Genomic DNA, 18,749 nt, shown 5'->3' on the forward strand with positions numbered 1-18,749 from the left:
TAGGAGCAAGTGTCAAGGTCGAAAGATCAAACAGAACTAACCGATCGCGGCACTTTTAACTTACTCTAACCGAACTATCCGATCACGCCACTTTTTCATTTACTAGACCGACGCGCGACATGTTTGATCCTGCCTCCGTCGCTCGCCCCCGTAGGAGCAAGCGTCAAGGTCGATAGATCAAACAGAACTAACTCTCCGCGGTCGATTAATTTAATAACCTGAAAAGTCGTAGTTTTTTAAATTTTTCAATGAAATGTATATATTGAATAGAAATACGCGTACAGTCGAATTACGTTCGTTGCACTATGTTTAATTGCACTTTGTTTTAATTGGGCTCCCGTTCTTCTTCTTCTTTCTTCTGTCGCCACTTGTTCAATCTGTAATAGATTTTGTTACTCAGTTAATAACAAAAACTATAACACTAATTACTTTACACTAAAAAAATTTAAACATAATATGTTATAATTTAAACAAAAAAAAATACTCATTATGTTTCAAATCAAACAAAAATATAACTCATTTTATTATTTAACATAAGCATTTGTTCACAATTTTATATAACAAATTGTGTTAGAGTTATGATTCGAATTGAAACAAATTTGATACAGCTTTTGTTATTATAACTGATTTAGTTTTAATTATGTTATAATTTTCTCCATCAACTCAAAGTGCTTCTAAAAAAATGAAACACAATTTGTTATTTTTAACAAATCTTGATAAAATTGTGCTATAATTTTGTTGTAGCGTTTTCGAGTGTTTACAAAAATTTGTGCCAAACCAATATGAGATATTATTTTCTTTGTATAGAATCGTAATTTAAACTAAGTCCAGAAAGTTAAGCAATTTTATTACCGAATAAGTTTGATTCGGGACAAAAACGTTCGTTTACTTAAATGCTGTATATTATTTTTTTATTCTGGTCAATGATTCTTACTGGAATAGAGCCTGCTTTCAGCTTATCTTTATCATGTATACACTTATTTAAATAAATTGCATTGTTAAGAATTAAGCAAGTATATTAGTAGTCAGGGAGCTTAAATTAAGTGAATGTGGTGATGATTTTAGCACTAAAATCAAATTTGTTAGAAAACTATGATTAAGTAACGTACTTTTCACTAAACACAACGTTCCAATGATTTTTTAGATGTTCACTATTGTACTTAATTTCCTGCATACAGCTGTTTGACATTATCAACTGTAAAAAAATCTGTAAAAATGATCAATTGCGGTTCGATTCTGGCAACTAAAACTAAAACATTTGATTTTAGCAACACATATTTTATTGTTTCAAGGTTTTGCTTGTGAATACATTGACTGGCATATTATTATAATTAGTTTAATTCGTTATTCATAGCTCAAAAAAAATGGGTTCCCATAAAAAATAAACCATAGGTCTGTCACCAATCAATCCAATCAACGTTTCTGTGGACCTTTTTGAGGCTTATCATGTTCAAAATTGGGAAATATTGGTCATTATCATGGCGATATAAGTTTTAATAAAGACAACTGTTCGATTTTGGCACAACTAAATTTAAGCAACATCATTTTTTTGGCATGTTGCCCAAAGCGAACGGGCACTGTACTCATCTTAGTCTTGACTCCAAAATTTCTGCATATCATATCCTAAATATAATTCTAGTCGATGATGATGATTTATGTACCTAACCAAGGTCATTCATGTAATGATAATGATAATAGTTTTGCTGTGATAATTTGGCTTTTCATTTCGACTCATTAGCTTCCGCTCGTCGGTCGGTACCATCCACATGGACCGAGTGCGGCTAATTTTCTAATGTTATTGAAACAAGAGAAGGAAGTATAATATGTTTCGCAGCCGCTACGAGGAAAACACCCCAGAGAGGGTTGTTTGCCTTTGGCTTCTGCTTGGCTGCTGAATGTTTTTTTAGCTTCAGTTTTCTCTTTCGGTAATGATAGGTGTGAATCGCTCGGCGGCCCGGTGAGAGATTTATGATGAGAACTCCAAGCATCATAATTGAGGTCGCTGGTGGAAAAAGTGATTCTATTCATGAACCGTTAATAATGGGGTAATTTCAATTCAAGCTCATTTATATTAATAGTTTATTTTGGCTCTTCTCTCATTTTCGACAAAACAAAGAGCGGCTAGTGATAACACATACAGTGAAACCTCTAGTAATAGAATTGAAAATCGACAAAAAGTATATTTTTTGGAAACATAAACATTTAACCTCGTAGCTCTTCAACCGCAGAATCCAAAATGCGTAGAAAAGTGCGGCTTACCTTTCAAAAGTTCCCAAAATCAAAAATGCTTGTGCATTTCTAAATTCAAATCAAATAAAAATAAAAACCTCAATGTTTAAACTGAATATATTGAAATATAGGGTGCCTTTCTTAGTCTATTCACGGCTTCAAAGCAAAGTCATGCTGAAGGTGTCTGGATTCGATTCCCGGTCGATCCAGGAGCTTTTTGTTATGGAAATTTCCTTGACATCCATGGACATAGATTATTGTCGTACCTGCAACACGATATACGAAAGCGAAAAATGGCAACTTGGAAAACTAACTCACAGTTAATAACTGTGGAAGTGCTCATAGGAACACTAAGCTGAGAAGCAGGCTCTGTTCCAGTGAGTACGAAATGCCAAGAAGAGGAATATTTAGATATTGAGGTGATGGGAGCGACATGAAGATAACTACGCAAGATATTAAATAAAAACTTCAGGCAACTTTATATAGCATTGATATTTATCAACCAATATTGATTATTTAAGCTCAATTCATTTGAAAATGCAATTTGGAAAAAGTTTGTAGAGCTTAATTTTTTTCAATACGAATACTTACAGTAACGTTGCTCACAGCAGCATTGCATTTTCATTAGCTTATTCATATTTTAATATAAATCAGCATAATACTTTTGATTCATTAACGATGACATCAACGTACTTCGACGAAGCAAAAGATTATGCATGGCGACCAGTTCACTGATAAAAAAGCCCGTTTCCCAGCATCAATTAACATATTCTCAATATCCTGTGGAATCACTTTCAATTTCAACTACTGGTTTCCTTCCTGCAAACATAGTAGATCGATTAACTTGAGGCAACGAACGGGCTCGAATTACGAAACTGGTTAGAAGCACTTTATCTCTAATCATCTCGGAACGTTTAAATTGAATACTGCAGTGGGGAGACCACAAGTGTCCGTCCTCCACCAACCGTTCACATAAATCTAAGACGGTAACTGAACTTACGTCCTCCTATATGGCAGCATATTAGATTAAGTCATTTCGTCACAAGATAGCAGCGCTAGGCATGGCCTAAATGGAGTTTAGCGATTGCAAAAGAATGCAGTGCAACACACCTTAGCTGCCGGTATTCTCACCCGCTCAATGGTATCCCGACCAGAGTTACATAACATGATTGTAACACATTTCTATCAAAAGCCTAAATTATAATTATGCACTTTTGTTTAATTTGATGCAAGTTTTGTTAGATTTTTTGTTATTTTAACTATTAACTGTTCATGTGTTATATTAACTGGTGATATAATCTATCGGAGGAATATATCAGTGGAACACATTCAGTTATAAACTTGTTTCTTCCGTCTGGTCGGGTGGGTAGCATTATGGGTCTTGTACCTGTTTTGTAGCATTAAACCCGCGGCAGCTCGGTATGACCGATTGAAAACTAAACGGTGTAGCGCCGCTTGTGGAATGTTTTGCGGTACAGCCTGTTTTATGCTCATTAGCTAATTTGACGTAGCTGGTTGTGTGCCTTAAATTCAAAGCGCAAGTTCACATCTTGTTTGCGAAATGCGATATGGGTAGGTATCGATACTCATTTGTTTGCAATTTTACTCGCATTGAAAGGCGATGGTAACACCTTAAATACAAATGTTTTTGAACGCCTCGCCATGGTTTGCATGGGGTGCGAAGATGCATCGAAACCACACCTCAAATTAGTGATCGATCGCCGATTGGTTCTATGCCAGGTCAAATTGGGCTTGTCTGCCTGAAACCCAATCCGGTTGAGCCTAATAAAGCAGTCACTTGTCACTTGAGCCTTTGCAGCTCACAATTCCAAAGCAAAAAAACTATCTTCATAGGGCTTCAGCATCTTTCGACTATTATCAGGAACTAAAATTGAAAATTTTTACATCAAAAAGATTCTTTGTTCTGTTAGCATCACGCTGATACTATTTTCAGGATTGAATAAACAAGTACGCCAGAGTTGGCATTATTTGAAATAAACACAACTCTAAACTCGATAATAGAACGACAGATTAACCGACAGTTATTATGGGAAGGTTGCCGAAGAACATGAGGTTGAGTTACACTCACATGAAAAGTTCGATGTAATGAGAAAACGTTTCAGAACGAGCTCAACAATTCTGTCGATTTGAATCGAAATGAATTGTTACTGAAACTTATTTGAAACCTGGATCTTGAGGAGATCTAAGCTTTTTGTTCATCGTAATGATCGACTAGATGAAGAATGTGGTGGAGTTGTTATCATCATTCAATGGCGTATAAAAAATCAACTTTTTTCGTTATTTGACATCAATGTTTTTGAATATTTGGGTATTTGTTTTGGAACACAGCTTGGTAAATAGTCTTTCATAGCTGCCTATGTGTCTTTTTAATGCACTGGTCGGCGAGTTGATTTGCTTCAAACTGATATGTGGAAATAAACTCGCAATAAGTCAAATTTGTTTGTCACCAAAATTGACCCACATTACAAATTCTTACCCACGGTCGTACGCTGTATAACTTGATACTTAATAAAGGTTCCAAGCACTAACACTGGAAGTTGTTTTTGGATGAAAATCAGCAGTCATATAGAAAAATCGTTGACATATTGCAAGAATAATAAATTTAACAATGTTTATTATTCCAAGCGATGAAAATATTTAGAAGGATTTTTATCTCAAACATATCAACAGAAAAATAAATCCAAAAGATCATTGTTTCCAACGTTGAACAGTAAATAGAAGTTCTTTGAAGTTCTCCCCGTCTTCCAATCCAAATATTGCCAGAAAATAAGAAAATTTACAAGAATAACGCATTCTCTATAGACACTAGTACATATATTAGCCATGTTGTAAAGCGTAGGTAATAATTATATGAAATCGATATATCTCAAAATACAAATAATTTCGAAACATGGGTCTTAAGTGAGGTTGTTCTGCAAGTGAAGTGCCATCTATTGATACCTCATTTGATTCGGAATTGGATCGCTAGGTGGCACATGTGTGCATGAAACTTTTACTTTTGTTTACAAATATCTCACGAGCCTGTCCATTTAGAAAAATGGTGATTTCGACAAAGTTGTTAAGTTAATCAAGGGCTTTAATTAATAGAGTGGTTCAAAAAATCGTTTTTGCTCCACACTGCTCATTCGATTCTAGATCAAATTCTGAGTGTCCTCCCAAAATTTGAGCTCATTTGGATGAAAGCTGAGACTGCACAAGTTCTTTTAAGTTTATCCATCCAAGTCATTCAATCGGTCATAGTGTTTTCCCATGTGCTCTTGGGGATTAGAACTATGTTGATACTGTGAGATACACTAATCAGCTACAACTTTGCCGAAGACCGTTTTTAAATCGGACGCTCCAGTAATTAGTTACTCAAGCTCACTTGGCTTAAACAATGATAGCCATTGAGCTCCTGAACAACTCTACCGAAGACGCTGCTGAAAAACAAAAGATTCATGCTCACTAGAGCCACCTGGTGGCAAAATTTTTAATCAACTGCGTCTAAAAATGATAGACCTTGAGCTACTGAACAACTTAGCCGAAGGCGGCATTCTTCTAAGTTGTCAGGATCCTAAGATATCTCAAAAACAAAAATTTCATGCTCACTAGCGCCGCCTGGTGGCAAAATCTCGAAACTTTTGGCTCAATTAATGTTAATGCCCTTGTACAACTGAACAACTTTGCCGAAGACCCCATATTTCTTAGTGGTCAGGCTCCTGAGATATTTGTGAAACTCATATAGAACATTATTTTGTCATCAAAAATATGTTGCACAAGCTCCACCTTCTGCGCTTTTCCAGTCATATATAATAAGTAGGTATAAATAGCAGTTTTATCGCCATGGAACAGAACATTTTCTGTAGTCATATTGGAGTCATTGCGATTTGTATGAGACATGTTGTGTTACTTGGGGCTATTTCTACACACGAACTCGTGGTATGCTTTGTCGAATGCAAAAGTGGAATAATTATGAGAATTTCGTGACATGTAAACACCATTCCATTTTTATTTATATAGATAGATCTATGTATGTAGATTATGATCAAATTTTTACAGAACAAATTTCAAAAGTATATCTTAAAAATCAAGCTTGTTACAAATATTTACAGTCAATATGATTTTGTTTTTATTATGTTATACACGGGGAAGTCTTGCCATAGAAAAACTGACAAAGTGCTTCAAAATCATCTAATTTGAAACGTCTCTTGAAAAGGCCTATTATGCCAAACGTCCATAAGAGAAACGTCCTTATGCTACACGAATGTGTGCAAAATGGGCCGCCCTCTTGGAGTGATTGTTGACCAATGGATTTCTAGATAATATTTTCGTAGGAGCCCAAGGGGATATATATGAACAAATTGCTTGCAAAATTTCTTAAGGCTCAAGAACCCATCATCAGCAATCAGAAACAATCATCTGCAATAATCAAGAATTAAACACCATTTTTTGTATAATTTTGAAGAAGTTTGCACGAGAATCTGTCATTGTATTACAGACAGACACAAAGTGCGATGATTTTCTTTAACATTGCTTCAATTTTGAGCAAAACAACTGGGCTTGAAATTTTTTAAACAATTATGGTTATTTTCTTATTAAGGAGACAGGTTTAGGAGAAATCCTAAAAAGATTTGTTGGATGCATATGTAAAGGAAATGCAGTGTGTTCACTGAAGAAAAATTTAAATCAAATACTACTTTCTTTTTTTCTCTCTGATCAAATTCTAGTGGATTTTATTTTAGGTGATCATGATGAATTTTTATAAAAAAAAAACAAAAAAATAAAGAAATATTTGTGAAAGTTCCAACAAAATCTCAAAAAGTAACTCCTGGATGCATTTCTGAAGAAAATCAAGGAGGGGTTTGTAAAATAATCACTATATGTAGGTGCTCATGATAGAAACACTGCGTAGAAATTCATAACTCTTAAGATCCACAGCACCGATTCCGGGGAAATGGCCATATCTTGGTTGTTTCTGGATCGGTCTTAATACTTGGCGCACCAATCGCTTCAGAATTCGATCTTCTATCTTCATGTGTAATAAAATTTTGAATTTTTAGCCGAGACCTTTGCTAAAAACATGTCATAATTTTACTGCATAAGACATGCTTCCGGAAATCCGGATTATCACCGGTATCCGGTGGTCATAGTTCATCTCCGTGGATGCATCTCAAAACTAGATTAGTTGACCCGTCCATTACTTCTTAAAGAATTGAAATCGGTCAATTTTTGTCAAAGTTACAGCATTCCAAAGTTGGCCCAATTTTTGCCTGTCCCAGTTATTTTGACAACCCCCTGTATATCAAATATTCCATCATTTGCGATACTTTAAAAATGGGGAGGGTGCAAAAAAAGGGGGAGGGCTTCCTGCAAATCTTATTACAACTCTTCATATTGGACTTAACGTTTTAAACATTATATGGCACATGAATTCCGCTGTCCTGAATATAAAACACTGTGTCGGTTTATTGATTAGATTAGATTTTTAAATAAAAAATGCAAAAAGTTCAAGTATATTTTAAAAATGACCTGAGGCAGACACGAACATTCTGAAAACGCCATTATTTTTGTTTATTTTTATAATTTCAAGCCCGGGTTGTCCGGTCTCTGTGCATTCAGATCGACTTTTTTTGTCGAACAGTGTTATTTACGGCGTGCATCATAAAACACTGAAAGAGTATTAAGATAATGTCAGCTGAATTTCTGAAAACATCGAGGTTTCTCTGAATTTTTAAAGGAATCCATATGATTATTTTTGGCAGGAACAGAACAAGGGAATGTTTTTTTTAGAGATTTTGTAGTACGATGACCTCTAAATGCTTTCATTCGAGAGTGATTCTTTTGCAACACAAACCACGTAGCTACAAAACTCACAATCTTCTGGAAAAATTCCTTGGAATATTTTTTGTTGGTGCCTCAAACGGAAGAATTAGGGTGTCAATGCTAGTAATGGACCCCTTAGTAGCTGAAATTCATTCTCGACGCCTTTCCGCAATTATATATCAGGCGGATATACGTTTTGTGGAGTCTTATAACAAGTTCGATGTCTTTACTTCACAGTACACCCATGCAACATACAAAATCATACGATTTTCCCAGAGAAATATACATTTGGAAAACTGTTGTCCGAATGCCTATTATGGACCCTCCCGGGGATTGTTTACAAATTTGACGTTGCGTATTATGGACCCTCCATTTGATTCCCATGTAATCCGGCTCGCTGCCGACGTGCCTATTATGGACCCACCTGGAAATGCGTATTATGGACCCTCTTGTGTGGTTTCATTTACAAAACTGTTCAAATATCTGTATTTATGCGCCTCAAACCAAATATTTTGCCTGAAACTGCTGACTAACAATGCAATCGAAGTTCCCCCGGTGGATTTTCATAGGAATAAGGTTGCTTTGAGTGTTAATTTTATGTTTTTCTGTAGGGGGTCCATAATACGCAAAGGGTCCATAACCGGCATCGACTCCCTAATTTAAACTGGGATTAAACTGATCTTTAAATTCTTAAATTCTAAATATTCAAGCAACTAGAACAGTTTCAAAGATGGAAACTTCGAAGAAAATTATTTTTCTCTACTGAAACAGAGGCTGCTTCTCAGCTCAGTGTTCTATGAACTAGGAGCTTTTTACCTTAAGAGGTAAAAAAAAATTTCAATCCGAGAAGATACTTAACTAGATACAGATTTGAACCCGTCACCCTGGGCTTGGTTTCTGACTTCCTTATCGGAGTGGTTAGAGTCCACAGCTACAAAGCAAAGCCATGCTGAAGATGTCTGGGCTCGATTCCAGGTCGATTCAGGATCTTTTCAAAATCCTCTGGGCAAAGTGTACCATCGTACCTTGCACACGATATACTAATGTGAAAATGGCAATTTTGGCAAAGAAAGCTCTAAGTTAATAACTGTAAAAGTGCTCATTGAACACTAAGCTAAGAATCAAGCTCTGTCCAAGTGAGTAGGTAATACCAGGAAGAAGAAGAACTGAAAATACTTGGTTATCTCTTGCCCAAAAACAACATCCACTGCAATTTTAAAAAAAACATTGTCGCTCATAAAACTCGGAGGCTAACTGCGCACCATCAGAGGTCAAGTGAACGATCATATCAAAGTACCCAAACTGAAGCCATTGCTATTTTTGGGCTCTTGATCGTTGAAAATATTAATCCAACCTTCCCGCCGTCCAACGCTGCATGCTCTTTTATGGTCATTAAAATTGCTTCTCTTCCATGGATGGACACAAGGAAGTCTTATTTTTGCCCAGAACTAAGGTAGCCAAACCTTAGCTTCTTTGTTTGATTTTTTATGCTTGGCTGAAATCCGCACGATCGTGCTAACAAACCGCACATTAGAGATGACGAACAAATCTGCGAAATGCATGTCCAAAGAGGGCGTTGAAATTCCAAACAAATGCTCTATCGAAACCCCCTAATGAAGCTGCAGAAAAATAACAAACGAGTTTACTTGGGATATTTCTTCGAGTGAAACTTATTGAGATGAGCGGATTGTGAGTGTGAAGTTGTTGTCCGCACTTGAATCTATTTGAAAGCATCTTCGAGCGCCCCTATAGGCTTATGATGAACGAAATCCAGCGACGCGTTCAGTTGAGTCGAGTCATCATAAACATCTTCACGTGACGGAATGGGTGCCCGTCCTCGCCGACATGAGATGTTATCCTGATGAACGAAAAATATGTTTCCATTCAGTTATGTAACAAGCATGCGTGCTGCACATGAAACTTATACTTACCGTGGAAAGATGAAAGCGCAATTTCCTCTAATTTCTCAGTACAGGTCGCAATGAGCAATTGAAGGGTTCATTGACGATCGATTACGCTGGGTGCAGACATGACGACGCGCGTGTCTTGTTTTTTATCTTCTTCGCTCCGACACACGCATCTCGTAATGACTATTTATTATATGCAAAAGAGCTGTGCGACACCACGGCGCAACGAATCATCGGTGCACCCAATATGGTGATTCTGCTTGGACACAACGAATGTGAACCACGAGTCGTTGGCACTGAAAATCACGTTTCAGTTGTCACTGAAACTGTCTCCTCCACCCAAACTACTACAATGAGACATTCAACCCATCAAACTATCTTCGGTCACGTTCTGTTGAAGTTGACGTTCCATACGAAAGCAATTAGTCATCGATGCAGCATAGTTTCACGGAACGGAAGTACAGAAGATTGCCACCTAAGTTTTAGTGGAAAGAAAAAAAAAACTAATTTACAATCCACCACAACTACCGGCAACAACCGGCCCAAGAAATGCTTTGGAGCGGAACATTGCAAAACTTTGCCCGTTTAGCACCACAAACAGCTCGGAAGCCATTGTTTTGTCAGCTGAAAAGAAAAACGGAAAATGCGCTGTAATTAGCATATTTCAGCATCTGGTGCTGGATAAGATGTAAAACTTTGAAAATGGTTATGCAGCATAGAAAACCGAAACAATAACACGGTGGCTACTGTTGCGGTAAGATCAAATCAGCGATCGTCAGTTGATTGATCCAACTCAGTTCAGCCTTCGAGGTTTCTTCGATTTAAATCTTGTCGTTCACTAACTACATTAAAACCTCGCTATACATTTTACGTAACTTTTTATACGATATTCTTGAATCGAGTTATGGATATAATATTTTGAGCCCCTAGAACTTCCAGGAAGGAAGCCTTCCTTGGCCAAGTGGTAATGTCCGAGGCTACAAACTACAAAGCAAATCTATGCTGAAGGTGTCTGGGTTCGATTCCCGGTTGGTCCAGGATCTTTTCGTAATGGAAATTTCCTTTCAGTTGGATACAAAAAAAATCCGTGGCCGTAACTTGAAATATGAGAGTTTTTGTTCTGAGATTCTTTTTTCGCCTTAAAGAGAGCTAGAAAGAGAGCTTGAAATTTCCTTTCAAGGATGCTTAATACTTCGTTGCCATCACAGACAATCAATGTTTTCTAGTTTATAGATGTCTAATGACGTTTTTCAACTATTTCATTTTTGTTAAGGTCAGTTTTGCATATAAATATTCACAGTTTTAGAAGGTGTTAGCAATACTATTGGAAATGTCGGTACTAAACAATCCGCTGGTGCTAGGCCTGCATGTAAACTTTGAGTGATAAAAATGTTGTGTTAGCTTCAGTGTGAAGTGCTGAACTGATTTCTGAAATCTTACAGCATCACAAGAATAGTTTTTTGCACGTAAAACCGTTTATTGTTGAATAACGTGCTTATTTCAAAAAAAAATTGCATACATTTAGGCGTATTATGCAGTTTCACTAAGTTTAATTTTGCAATAAAATGATGATATACACGAGTTGTAAGAATTTTGACATCATTTTTAGTTTCAGGAGACCCAAATTTAGTAGATATGGAAATTTTACTTTCTAAAATATGCTTTATTATATAGTGATCAATTCCGCCCCAATGTGTCATTTTCAATTTTTGATATTAATACTAATTTTATGAAATGTTAAATTTTATTTCATAGAAAATCGATTACATTAACCGATAGTGATCAATGAAGTACTGATTATTTAGAAATAAGATTGACAATTTTTGAATTCTAAAGGAAATCATGACAAAAAGTTGTAAAAAGTGATCAATTTGCCCCCGGATTACGGTACTGCGGAGGATGGAAACCAACCAGCCCCCACTTTGAGGGAGGTTAAGAATGCCATTCACCAGCTCAAGAACAATAAATCTGCTGGTAAGGATGGTATCGGAGCTGAACTCATAAAGATGGGTCCGGAAAGGCTGGCCATTTGTCTGCACCGGCTGATAGGCACAATCTGGGAAACAGAACAGCTACCGGAGGAGTGGAAGGATGGGGTAATATGCCCCATCTACAAGAAAGGCGACAAGTTAGATTGTGAGAACTTTCGAGTGATCACCATTCTAAATGCGGACTACAAAGTATTATCCCAGATCATCTTCCGTCGTCTGTCACCTTTAGTAAACGAGTTCATGGGAAGTTATCAAGCCGGCTTCGTGGACAGCCGATCGACAACGGACCAGATCTTTACTGTACGCTAATCCTCCAAAAATGCGGTAAATACCAGGTTCCAACGCATAACCTTTTCATCGATTTCAAGGCGGCATATGGTAGTATCGACCGCATAGAGCTATGGAAAATCATGAACAAAAACAGCTTTCCCGTGAAGCTCACGAGACTGATAAGGGCGACGATGGAAGGTGTGCAAAATTGTGTGTGTGGATCCCACTGGGGATTATGACAAGGTGATAGACTTTCATGTCTGTTGTTCAATATTGCACTAGAAGGTGTTAAGCGGAGAGCCAGGCTTAACAGCCGGAGTACGATTTTTCGAGATCCAGTCAATTGGTTTGCTTCGCGGATGATATGGACATTGTCGGCCGAACATTTGAAAAGGTGGCAGACCTGTACACCCGCCTGATACGCGAGGCAGCAAATGTTGGACTGGTGGTGAATGCGACCAAGACAATGTACATGGTGACTATGCGGCCGAGCGCGACAGGGCTCGCCTAGGAAGCAGTGTCGCGATAGACGGGGATACCTTCGAGCTTCCAGGTTTCCTCGAGTATTCGACAGCGCACGACTAAAGGCCCAAACGCAATGATAGCGGAACGGCAACGTAAAGCGGAACCGGTTCGCCAGCATGAACTATAACATGCTTGTCGTTGGTTCTCTTTCATTCGTTGGCTGGCGAACCGGTTCCGCTTTCCGTTGCCGTTCCGCTATCATTGCGTTTGGGACTTAAGAAGAAGTAGATGCACTGAATAACATTTGGACTGACAGCGACGACATTCTTTTCCCTTCGTAGAGCAGGCGACACTGGCCTGAAACGGCGAGTACAACAATGGCGAATGCTGCTTTGTCGCGTAAACCACATCTATTTCAACGAGGATGTACAGCGATTCTTAGTAGGTTTCAATAAGAAAGCAAAAAGGAGAATTTTGAAGCCATCAAAAACTGGTTAGGGTTCCCGACAAGAAAGAAACTAACGTAAGTGGAAATAGTACAGGCACAGACCTAGACATTGTGGCGACGGCTGACACTGGTCGCTACGGAGCAGCAGTTGAGGTGATTCATAACTAGGTACTAATCCAGGCCATGGATCGCAATAGGGGGTACCTCCCAAAAATACAGGCGTCTGCTGAGCAACTTGACCAATTGACTTGACGATAATTGAGTCAACTCGGGCGAGTGCCACGAGTTGGTGGTTAACAATAAGTGTGTTGGATGACGTACTGTGACTGTATTGATAGATGAGACGAGAACATCTTAGGCAGTTTCAATCTCAGTCTTTTATGGCTCGTTCCGTATTGAATATACTCCCTCCGGTTGACACGAGGTACGGATTTGGTGGGTTGAGCTTGAATTCGATATGGCGAACTCTCTCGCACCGATCTTACTAGGTGGACATTCAGTGAAACGTTTAGTATGGATTTCGACTTTGGAATGCGGTAGGCGGGATTTTCATTGAGAAAGGTTGCTGGCTATGTGGAAATTATGGCAACTGGAGTCGGTCGGTATGCTGCTCAATCACTGGAAAGCTCGGATGTTGAATTATGGAGTTCGCTTGCTCGGAGATTCGATGATTCGGTATTGACGTAAGTATAACTCGTTACTCTCGGATTGGAACTGTTGCTGTTCTGGACTTTTGTTGCTCGGTGACTGCAATGCGGTTGCTGGATTCGGGATGTTAGAGTTATCTCCGGTTGGTCGATTGGGTTGGATTGATTCTCGTGCTTTTCCTTAACTGTTGGTCTTGTATCTTGGATCTGGTAGTATCGTAGTCGGTTGAAATCCTCTACTGTTGTTTTGAAGTGATTCAGATGTGGGTCGGAGGACTTTTGAATTGTGAGCTCAAAGTTCTCCGTCGGATGACTCCCCGATTCCCAATACATTCTTTGGCTACTCCACTGTGGATGCTAGGAAGTAGAGCTTCAACCAGACGGCGCGATATTCATCAACAGAGCTTTCCTCGTGCACCATCAATTCTTCAATAGTCGTTCGTACAAGCTCGTATCGGGTTGCAAAATCGCCGAATACATTCTGATGGCATCGTAGAGCGGTGTCTGGAATGAGCGCTATCATCTTGCTGTGAACGGCATTGAACTTGGTGTAGGCGTCTTCAACCTTTCTTAAGTTCGTCCTGAGTCGAGGTACGTTCAACTGATCGTTGTTGGCAGCAAGTGCGCTTTGCACTCGCTCTTCTTCGGGCTCACGTGAGTTCGGATCAGCTGTTGTCCTCCAATCGACGTTTTGGTAGATCAGAGCGACATCTTGATTGTTTGGATCATAGGTTTACTATTACTGTTTCAGCTGACATTCTCATTTTCGGTGTGCAACTCTGCTGCACAATGTCCTCTGGTGGAACAGGAAACTCCGGCGTCTGGATTAGTGCCGGACCGAAGCATTCACTCTGCGCGGGACCTTCGAAAAAAGTAACTAATATAATCTTTAAATCGGAGCGGATTTGTCCTCAAAAATCAGGGTACTGTCAAACGAACTAAGAAACAACGATTTAGGTCGGGAAATTCCTTGGTGGTCTACTTATTGGTTGCCAGCCCAACCGTGTCTGGACGAAGTCGAGCTTCTGTATATATATAAATTCACGTGATGAGCGATGCCGTTGGTGGTTGATCACTTCCTCGGGCGAACGGTACACGTCTTGGTGAGAGCAGCAAGCAGACGTGTCTGCTCAGCTGGCGAATCAAGTGAACAGCTGAAAGCACACTGTGTGGTACGGTAGCAAAAAACCGTGTCGGATAGAGCGGCAATTGGGTCCTAAACCGTTGTATAGATTAGGCAACCTTCCCGGAAATATGGACAGAAATTGGTCTTATTACCCAAGGTGTGGAAACCACCAGGTCTGTCTACTAGGAACGAAGGTTCAAGTTGTTGGAGGCATCAATCCTCAGTCAGTTTTGGTGCGGAGGCCTCTACAACAACCAGTACGAATTCAAGAAGATAGATCTACTCCACGGGTTCCAGATGGCTTTAGCGGTACACACGCTGCTATTCAGCACGACCAAGCTGAAGGTCGTGAGTTCGAATCCCACCGGTCGAGGATCTTTTCGTAATGGAAATTCTCTCGACTTCCCTGGGCATAGAGCATCTTCATACCTGCCACACGATATACACATGCAAAAATGGTCAATTGGTAAAGAAAGCTTGCAGTTAATAACTGTGGAAGTGCTCATAAGAAAACTACGCTGAGAAGTAGGCTCTATCCCAGTTGGGACGTAAGACCAGAAAAGAAAGAAAAGAGAGATCTACTCTGGACAGACAGCCGAGGTGACATTTCAGCATAAAAGGTGCCCATTACTGTTCGGTTGTCACTTCGGATGTAAAGTACATCTATCTGAGAACGTAGAATGGAACCCTGTCTTCCCCTCTCAGTGCACCAGTTATATATTGGCTATAATTTTTGCAGAATACAGTCAATCACCGAACAATTTTTCCACAACCAAACAAGATGAGCGTAGGTATTCCGAATCCAACCGTATCTCACATTGACGGGTTAAAGGGTATCATCCCCATCCCCTCACACTGTGGATATATTCAAGCTTATATTCAGTGTGAAAGCCCGCCCTCAAGGTTGTTGGTATTCGTTCCTGCATGTGCATGTAAACAAACTACGAACAAGCATCCAACCTTCTCCATTCGTATCTGGGTAATTACCTATCCATACCGAAAAGGTAAACACAAACGAGGGCCGTTAAAAGTCCAATAAGGAAACAATTCTGGCTGCTACTGACGGTCAGTGCGTTCATTTCAGGCATTTAAAATCAGCAAGCAGCTGAGTGGCGGCTTCAGTGTGAGTAGGTAAAATCTTCTTTCCTACTTTCCTAGCTGGAGGAGTAAGAGGTGTATGTGGAGTAAAACAATATGAGATATACAATACTATACTAATTATAGTGATGGAAATTTCAAAAGTTCTACCATTTGTTAATTTGATATTATTGCAAAACGCGTTCATTATGAATTTGAATGCGCATTATGCAATGTTATATTATAACAGTGATTCAATTAATAAAACAGATTAATAAAAAACCCTCAAACTGCGGCCGCAGTCACGCAAAACCCAAACGACTCTAACATTTTTTTTTCTTATTTCATACTTGAGTGCGTTTCAACGCCAATGTAAGCCCTTTTGTTAACTGTTCCAAATCCATATTAAAATAACGGTCATAATAATGTTTCAATTTCCCTTTCTTTCTCTCGCTTCCAGACTTCGTCCTCAACCACCACGAAAACCATCACAACACCCGCCAAGCTATACGGCAAAGATCTCGGTGCATACGATGACGTCGACGTGGACGAACTTCTGTCGCAGCTCTCCCCGGAGGAGATCACCATGCTGGCAAAAGAAGTCGATCCTGATGTAAGTGTATAACCCAAGGTCTGTTGTTCATCGATTAATCGATTATATCTTTTAAGGATTCATTTTTGCCACCAAGCCAGAGAACCAACTACGAATGTACCAAGGATCCTACCGGTCCCTTGGATCGCAAGAAGCTGATAGATCACATCAATAAGCAGGCATTGGAGACTCCGGACAAACCTGAGCTGGAACCATTCGTGCCGGGTACGGTTCGTGGCAAAAAGGTATGTTGAACTGTGATGATCAAATCCAACTCTTCCGCGTCCTAAACCCATTCCCATTTTTCCAGTGGATCCCACCGCCAATGGAACGAAAGCTCCAAGAGGCAGCGGAACAGATTGCCATCGATATGGGTGACGAGTATGAACAGGCCCTGAACGATGCCACCCAAGAGGAGATTATCGATCTGGCTGCCATTCTCGGGTTCCACTCCATGATGAACCAGGATCAGTACCACGCGTCGTTGCTCAACAAGGGCCAACCGGTCGGACTGGGATGGGACGGCATCACCAAGTCGTCGATTCAGAAAGTGTACCCCGCAGAAAAGCCCAACATGACCGACCCGGAGGAAACCATCAAGAGACTAAAAGATGACGATAGCACACTGGTGGACGTTAACCTCAATAATATTAAGGTAGGTGTTGGAGATTGTTGGATTTATTGGCTTTGATGGGGCCCAGATAGCCGACGAAATTAAGGTCGTGGGTTATTAAAATCCCAGTGCATAGAGTATTTCCGTGCTTGCTATATGACATACCTGGGAGGGAGAAACCAATACAAAATTTCTGTACGTCATAGTGAACCGGGATTCCGCTGTCACGAACTGTCACTGTGAGCCCAGATCTCAAACATTGGACTAACATGGAAAAAGTGCCTAACTGATTAAAACACATTTTCGCATTTCATCAAAAGTGATAAAAATCGAATAAAAATCAATTCATGCACATAATGCAAGTAATGTCACGTGAGCACCTTTCAATCTGATTGAATATAAAGCATTGAAAAACACATCGTTTTACTTTTTCCAATGAAAATGAATATTAAGTGCATAGAAAACTGTAGCCCTTTTCCCATGTTTGTCAGGAAAGATCGAAAGTACACAACAAAAGAAAACAAGCGATTTCCCCCAAGCCTGCCTTGATTGTTGTTGGCAAGCTGAAGTTATCTTGCAGTTCAAACAAACATTGTTCTATATTTCGTGTGTAGTATCTGTGCCTCCCTCCCAGACTTATACACATGAGAAGCTGGCTCTGTCCTAGTTGGGCCAACTTGCATCCAACTTACGTGAAATCGATGAATCATTTTTAACAGTAAATGTAACTTGGCCGATTGCCATTCGGCTGGATTATGAACGCACAATTATTTTTGCTGTCAACAAAGCTGACGTGTAGGGTTCAGAAGTGCGACCTAAAAATCAAAGATACTCCCTTCTTTCGAAGTTAATTTAAGTAACATAATTCTTCTAAATATTTATGTCAAAGCAACAACATTCTGATTTCAAAGTTTGCTTCCCTGATGTCTCAAGCAGATGTAGATTAATTGCCATCGGCGGTTTTTAGAAGTATTTCTTGGCAAATCAATCAAGAAATTCTTAAGGAATCGTTGGAACAATGCATTGATTACCCCAAGACCGGTAGCATCATGTACTGAGTACACGCATCTTAAACAAAGCTCGCTTGTTATACGCAGCATTTGCGTAGTGCTGCTGGCGATGGCTGATGATGTTCTTGATTTTTTAAAGGCATTCATGGAAGAATCTTTCGACGATCTGTTGAAAAGTTCCTAAACAACTCTCGAAACACACTTCGTAGAAGTTTTTGGCTGAATTGCCGTAATCATTTCTGCAAGATATTCCTTGATTAATTCCTAGAAAAAGATTAGATGATATTTCGTATTATACATAAAAATAGAGTATTTTCTTCGTCGTTTCTTCTTTCTTTTCGTCTCGACTGAGACAAAGCTTACTTCTCAACTTAGTGTTTTTATGAGCACTTAGCATTAGCATTAGCATTAAGTATTTCGCACAAATTCGTAGGTGGTACAGTCCTAGACCATTGTATGAAGGTTGCCTCCTTCCCGTTCGTTACCAAAGTCAGAAGTTTGGGACTAACCTCCAACTCTTAGACAAGATTGACGCATCCTCTAATAGTCGA

At 39.3% G+C, this 18,749-nt stretch overlaps 1 protein-coding gene across 15 annotated transcripts in view; it reads left to right on the forward strand.

Moving 5' to 3' along the window:
• Positions 1 to 18,749, forward strand: part of LOC5568680 (tropomodulin) — a 198,473-nt gene that overhangs the window by 146,153 nt on the left and 33,571 nt on the right. For all 15 annotated transcript variants that reach the window (XM_021847430.1, XM_021847450.1, XM_021847472.1 and 12 more), the window contains 3 exons: positions 16,444 to 16,596; positions 16,653 to 16,820; positions 16,886 to 17,230. In XM_021847430.1, the coding sequence (XP_021703122.1) occupies positions 16,444 to 16,596; positions 16,653 to 16,820; positions 16,886 to 17,230 (666 nt within the window). The remainder of the gene's footprint in view (positions 1 to 16,443; positions 16,597 to 16,652; positions 16,821 to 16,885; positions 17,231 to 18,749) is intronic.

The sequence above is a fragment of the Aedes aegypti genome, chromosome 1, assembly GCF_002204515.2.
Source record: "Aedes aegypti strain LVP_AGWG chromosome 1, AaegL5.0 Primary Assembly, whole genome shotgun sequence".
Classification (NCBI taxonomy): domain Eukaryota; kingdom Metazoa; phylum Arthropoda; class Insecta; order Diptera; family Culicidae; genus Aedes; species Aedes aegypti.